The sequence below is a fragment of the Fulmarus glacialis genome, unplaced genomic scaffold (genome assembly GCF_000690835.1).
Source record: "Fulmarus glacialis isolate BGI_N327 unplaced genomic scaffold, ASM69083v1 scaffold16701, whole genome shotgun sequence".
In the NCBI taxonomy this organism is placed as follows: Eukaryota; Metazoa; Chordata; class Aves; order Procellariiformes; family Procellariidae; genus Fulmarus; species Fulmarus glacialis.
In genome coordinates this window covers 43829-50309 of record NW_009193747.1, presented here as the reverse complement: position 1 = coordinate 50309, position 6481 = coordinate 43829, and the positions used below count along the sequence as shown (strand labels likewise).

Sequence of the window (6481 nt, the reverse complement as noted above, 5' to 3'; positions counted from 1 at the left end):
AAAACAATGCACTTTCATTCCCGCTCCTGCGCTGGGCACTGAGCAGAACCAGGCGGTTCTTTGTTAGACACCTTTTACTGAACATTCGCAAAACACAACAAATGTACTACCCAGAGCCTGCAAAGTCCCCTTCCCTGCAACCGACTGAGCTGACAAGTCTGTCAGCCTCTGCATCACGTTCCTATGATGAGATCAGTGAAACAAGCCAGCAGTAGGATGAAGCAGAGTCAAGCATTAAGGCTGGATTGGAGAATCCTACAGTCTGCAAACTATTTTGAAGAGGAGGAGGAAAAAATTACTCAGGTTAAGTGTAAGGTACAACTTACAACAGTGGCTAGTGATTGCTATCTACGCCTTAAACAGGAATATTAAATCCTAATAATTCAACATATTAATGAGATCATGTTCCCATATTATGAAAGCTGTTTCGTTGCCACATGAAATAGTCCACGTCACTGTAGCTCCGGGGACATGTTTCATTATCTTAGGAGTACACCTCATTCGGTATAACACATAGATAATTAAAAGTAGTAGTAGTTTAGCATGATGCAACTCTGCAATACCATCATTGCGATTTTGAAATAATTGTGCCCTAATACCTTATTGATGTGACAAACCCACCTAGTTTTAGCATGCATTAATGTTTCCCACCCTTCAGCCATCCCCGAACCTACATATTTCTCCTGTTTGTATCAGTCTTCTGAAAAAAGCAGTTCGGAAAGCAACGCTCTGCTATCTCATTTGGAGTGAGAGCCCCCTGAAGAGACATACATTGAGTATTACCAGTAACACATGACTCAATGCCCTCTAGATCTCTTCATAAAAGGAGAGGGGAGAAAAGCCAAAGAGCCATTGCACGGATTTCAATAAAGATTGCAAAAGAAAAGTAGCCCAGAAGGACAATTGTGTGTGTTCCTCTGCCCTTGCCAGAGGACAGTCAGAGCTGGGTGCGGACACAAGCAAAGTTAGAACCTCCTGTGAACCAGGCAGCTTTGTTTCTATGTATTTTTCCTTAAAATTTCCAACCACAATTCCCTCCGGCTCAGCTGCTAACAGCAAGACCAACTATAGGTGTCCATGTTTTTGAGTGGTCATTAGCATTTTAAGTAGCAGATCTCTGCACACACAGAGAAAAGTTCCTGGTATTTCAGCACTGCCAGGTCCCAGCTGGAATCTAGAAAGGCAGCAGAAAAGCCTCTTTTTTGTGCTTCTAAAGGCCTCAGGTCAGTTTTGGGGTGAAGGATGGGTGAACGTGTGCATCAGTTCTTGTTTCATCTGAACAGAGTCACTTCTCTGCAGCAGGGGAGTTATTTCCCTGGCAGTGGGGATGGCCAGCTGTTCTCAGCATCACCCGGCTGATTTTGAGCTTGCGAACAGGCTTTGAAGGGGCTGAAGAACCATGCATAAACATGACATTGCTTCACCAGGAGCTTTCCATCACAGCGGAAACGATGCTTCCCCCAGCATCGTTACGACAGCGCTATTTCTGCTGGTACAGATAAGCATCTGTCCCTCTTTCCATTAGAATCTCCTATTTTCCTGGGTTCATAGCTCAGCCATAAAAAACGCAGCGTAGAGGCAGAAAGATGACATGCAAGGTCTCAGGCTGAGAATGATCGTTGTTGTCTTTTTTTCCCCCCTTTCTAATCTGAAGAAGAAAATAATGTATTTCTACAGAGACACACCTGACCCACTACATTTCGATCCCGCCGTAGATTTATTTAGCAATAGTGATGGCCGCCTTTCAACATTCAAGTTGTGAATGTTGCCGTGATGGCCACCTTTCAACATTCAATCTTAATTACTGCGTTAGGGATGATCAGGAAGAACACGTGGTAAGTGGGTTTGGGCTCTGGTTTGGAGCCTATTGCTAGAGAACAGGCCCCGGTGAAGATTAAGGGCTTTGGAGTTTCTGATCTTTGCCAGATGATGAAATGAAAAATTGAAGATTATAGAAATAACAATTGAATATTATAGAAAGTGAATACTGCTAGGAACTAAAGGTGTGGAAGACCCCTTTGGGTCAGTAGCAGAGGGAAAAGCAAGCCCAGCATTGCAGTTCCCCTAGTGAGACCGGCAGCACAAAATCCCACCCCACGAATTCAGCATCAGCATTCGGTGTTTTGACTGCTTTAGGCAAACTTCCACCCCGTAATCTTGCTGTCGTTGCCTACTGGGTAGTGAAAACCCCATCCTGTGCGGAGTAATACCGGGAGCCCACCATCCCGATCCTGGCACTGCAAGATCGGTGATGGAGCGAGAGCAGCATTTTGCCAGGAGGGGGAGGCAGCAGCAGTTTGGGGATGAGGACAGTACAACACGGTTTTTTCTTCTTTCCCTTTTAAGTGCCTTTTCTTTCTGCTCACACATTTTGTAAGAATAATTGCAGCTGGAAAAGTTTTTCTTTGCACATTAGGATGATGGTATAAGACAGTCATGAAGAGAACAAACCCCGAAAACACATTCTCCAAAACTTATATTCAAGCTTTAAAGGACCTAAAAGGAAAAAGTTAGATGATCATTTCTAGCCTGTTGAAACACAGATCCTGCTTCTGACCTCTCGAGCGTATGCTCAAGTTCTGCATTTTCAACAGGACTTCTCTCTCACAGTTACAGAAGAGTGTACTTGGGCAATGTCTCTCTACGTTAAATTGGAAATCTGCTATTTACTGAGACCTGCATGTTTGACTCTGAAATCTAACACCATGCTGTTGCTATCAGAATTAGTTATTTGCTTTCTGATTGCAAACAATTTTGCATTAGACTTAGCTTGGCCTAGCCACGTTTCTGAAAAACGAAGAGAGGTGCTCTATGGCTGGGATTGCTCAGCACTTCTTGAAGGTTAGGCCTTGCTAAATACAGGCAGCTTAGCACCTGAAACCAACACACCAAAAATGTGGTTATTTTCACGGTGCAGAGCACAAATGGGCTAAGTTTGGAAAAAATGGAAAAGGCAACAGCAGAAAAGACAAATGTATAATAAACATTTTAGTACACAATTACAACACCAGAAGCAGCTGAGTAAGAGAAGACTTTAAGCTTAAAGCAGTGGGGAGAAAAAATGAAGGGGAATGGAAAATTCTGCTTCTCTGTTTCACTCCATCTTTTAGCAGAGGTGCCACTTTGCTGTTCAGGTTTTCCAGCAGCCTTAGATGTGTTCTTAGCTAACAAATCTACGAGAAAAGTCTTCAACCTGTGCAGAGGTTTATCCGTTTGTCCCAGTGGATAGCTCCCATTGAGCTTTTTGCATCTTCTGTAAGCTATTTTGAGTAAAACCCTTGAGCTTTCATGGGGTAGCAGAAATTACCCGTTACAGTAGCCCACGTGACTGGGCTGGTTCAGACTCTATTGGTGTAAAAATAAATATTAGTGGCTCCTTTTGTATCTTGACAGTTTTATTTTCACACTTATTTTCACATTTATTTCTTTCTGCTTTGAAACAGGTATTTTGTGATGCTAATCAAGTCGTACAAGCCACAGACGTGCTGGACTGGGAAGACAAGGATGCTGCAGAGACGTTGGTCGACAACGTGGTCCATTCCAGGATCATCAATCCTTTACGCCTGTTTGTTAAGCCATCTCCAGTACTGAAACATGGCCAGGTGTCCTACTCAGACAGCATAGAAAACTTTTGGGATTGGTTGTCCAACATCACGGAGGTTCAGGAATCTCTCGCACGAACTAAACGCAGACCTATAGTAAAAACTGGGAAATTCAAGAAAATGTTTGGATGGGGCGACTTCCACTCTAACATCAAAACTGTTAAGCTGAACCTCCTGATCACAGGGAAAATCGTCGATCACGGCAATGGGACCTTCAGTGTTTATTTCCGACATAACTCCACAGGTCTGGGAAATGTTTCTGTAAGCCTGGTACCACCTTCCAAGGTGGTTGAATTTGAATCATCTCCACAGTCAACACTGGAGACCAAGGAATCCAAGTCCTTCAATTGCCGAATTGAGTACGAAAAAACAGACCGCGCTAAAAAAACTGCCTTGTGCAATTTCGACCCTTCAAAGATCTGCTATCAAGAGCAGACTCAAAGCCATGTCTCGTGGTTGTGTTCCAAACCATTTAAAGTTATCTGCATTTACATTGCTTTTTACAGCGTAGATTACAAACTGGTGCAAAAGGTCTGTCCTGATTATAACTACCATAGTGAGACTCCGTACTTGTCCTCTGGCTGATACAATCGTGGGTAACTGTAGAGATACAGCATCAGTCATAAAAATAAGCATTTCCATTTACCTTTTGGAGAAGAATATGTTTTCCTATCAGGTTAAAAAGTCTTTAAAAACTGTAGCTGTGTTTGTGCTGTATCGTAAATAATCAAACTATTTATGTAACAATCATTTTCATTTGAGACCATCGCATTTTAGCGCTCTCATCATTAATAAGGGAACTACCAGGCAGACACATGACAAAAATCAAACAAAATTATGTCTGTAACGAACATCATCTTGAAAATCAGGTTTTTAAACTAGACTCGATGGCAGAGAGGTTGTCTTTTACTTAAATTGGACAGCACGTAGCAGGATCCTATTTCTCATTGGGAACTTCAGAAGATGACAATATAAAGAACAAATGATGAAGCAGACTTCCAGCTGCTTACATACAAAATCCAAATAAACAGCCCTCCCACTAACTTCATAAAGAATGTTACACACACAGGGCTCGAGAAATCAAGTCCAAATACTAAGAGAAAGTGCTATTCTAGGACAAAAAAAAAAAAGGAAAGGAATGTGCATTTCTATGAGTTGTTGTAGTTGTACGTATTCATTGAAGTGAAGAGTGAGTAGTTCTTCCTTCAGACTTCTTACCCATGGATATGCAATGATGTAATTAGACATCGATGAGCTTTAGTTTATTAGACCCACCAGGTGTGCAGTTCGGTGTACATTTCTTCCTTCCATGGTCGCCATTGGTTTTGATTCTTCTCAACTGTTTACATATGCACCAGTACTAGTTTTACAGTGATAGAGAATATACATACCTTGGAAAAAGATAATCTCTGTTTAAGTTTGATAATAACAGGGGCTGGCTTCTACTTAACAGAAGCACTTATCTTGCTATCTAGCCCTCTTAGCACTGCACTGTAGCAAGGAAAATACTTCACAGCATAACGTCGATACCTGAACAACACAAGCTTTTTGCTTAATGGCACCCAGTTGTCTTCCTTAGTATTGCATTGCATACCTTAACTCAAAATATAAGCAACGACAAATAAAGAGGACAACAAAAATCTATGCATCTTCGCCTCATAAAGCAGATTTCAAACAACTGCTATCAATCTAAAAATATTCAGCCAGACTTCCCCCAGGTACAGAATAGCATTGCTCCACTGTAGTTAGTTATAAGAACGGAGGGTCCGGCTGTGGTTTTGCTTCAACAGGACAGATGTTGCTCCCACCGCACGCAATAGCGGTTGGCTCCAGCGATGCAGCTTCAAGCATCAATCCCCTGCGCTTTCGTTGGGTGTTGATTTTGCTGCTGCCGCCGATTTGCCATCATAGTCCTTTGTGACAGTTCGATGTCACAGGTCCCGTGGAAGAAGCTGGCTGAGGAAGTGCTTTTTATTGCCTACAAACAAACTTACATGCAGGGTCCAAGAAGTTACATACAGCTTAAATAAAGTATTATGAAAATACTCTGTTCAAGTGGTGTGCACAGAAAGACTCAGACACAGAAAGACAGCTCAGAAAGACTCACTCATGAGATTAATTCTGATTTCCTTGGTAAAGTCTCATATGAAAAAATTACTCTATTAAAAATATACTACAAGTAACTGGCTAATTTGTTTTTCTCTTTGGGTAACAAACTTAAATGTGTGGTTTAGTTTGATCAATAATCTAAATGTTTTCCTTCCTCTTATTTCATACAGAGTCTCTCCTGGTCTAAACGATGTTTTTTAGTTTGTCTATTACTGTCGATTCCTACAAGATGGTCTACTTTGTATTCTGTATAGCGTGTCCTCGTTCTGGCTGTATATAAGCTTGGATTTATTGCTATGAGTTCAGTGGTTGGTGCTTTTGTAACTTAGCTGTAAACCATGATTTTATTGCCATGTATTTTTACTCAGCACTGTAGGCAATTAAAAGAAAACCCTACATGCTATTTATTGTAGAGGATGTGAAAATCATGTATGTATATACACTTAAATATGTGTACATATACAGAATATATGTGTACATGTATTTGTATGTAAATAAAGAGAGTTTGCTAAATCTGGCACTTGCTTGTGGCATATTTGATTTTTTTTTTTTAAGTGTTTGTTACATAGACGCAAAGTAAAACTAAGATACTGCAACACATCACTGAACATTTTTCCCCAGCTGGAATTTGTTTTTCTCGGAGATATTTAAGTATGCGCTGCAGCAAACTGCGCTACAAGCCTAGGCAGACCAGGTTCAACAGCATTTTGTGATATTCGAGAAATGAAGTGCCTGTTTTGACGAAGACAATTACGAACTGTTTAATAATT

At 41.2% G+C, this 6481-nt stretch overlaps 1 protein-coding gene across 1 annotated transcript; it reads left to right on the top strand.

Annotated features, from left to right (window-relative positions):
- Positions 1-1733: 1733 nt before the first annotated feature.
- NXPH2 (neurexophilin 2) lies at positions 1734-4187 on the top strand. The gene is made up of 2 exons (XM_009587566.1): positions 1734-1835; positions 3444-4187. Exons 1-2 carry the CDS (start codon positions 1734-1736, stop codon positions 4185-4187), a joined length of 846 nt encoding a protein of 281 aa, XP_009585861.1.
- Positions 4188-6481: the final 2294 nt, after the last annotated feature.

What these genes read in the sequence shown, in the direction of transcription:
- NXPH2 (XM_009587566.1), top strand. Translation starts at nt 1,734, where the DNA reads ATGGCCGCCTTTCAACATTCAAGTTGTGAATGTTGCCGTGATGGCCAC. An exon ending in ATGATCAGGAAGAACACGTG is followed by an intron (nt 1,836 to 3,443) that starts GTAAGTGGGTTT and finishes GCTTTGAAACAG; the next exon opens with GTATTTTGTGATGCTAATCA.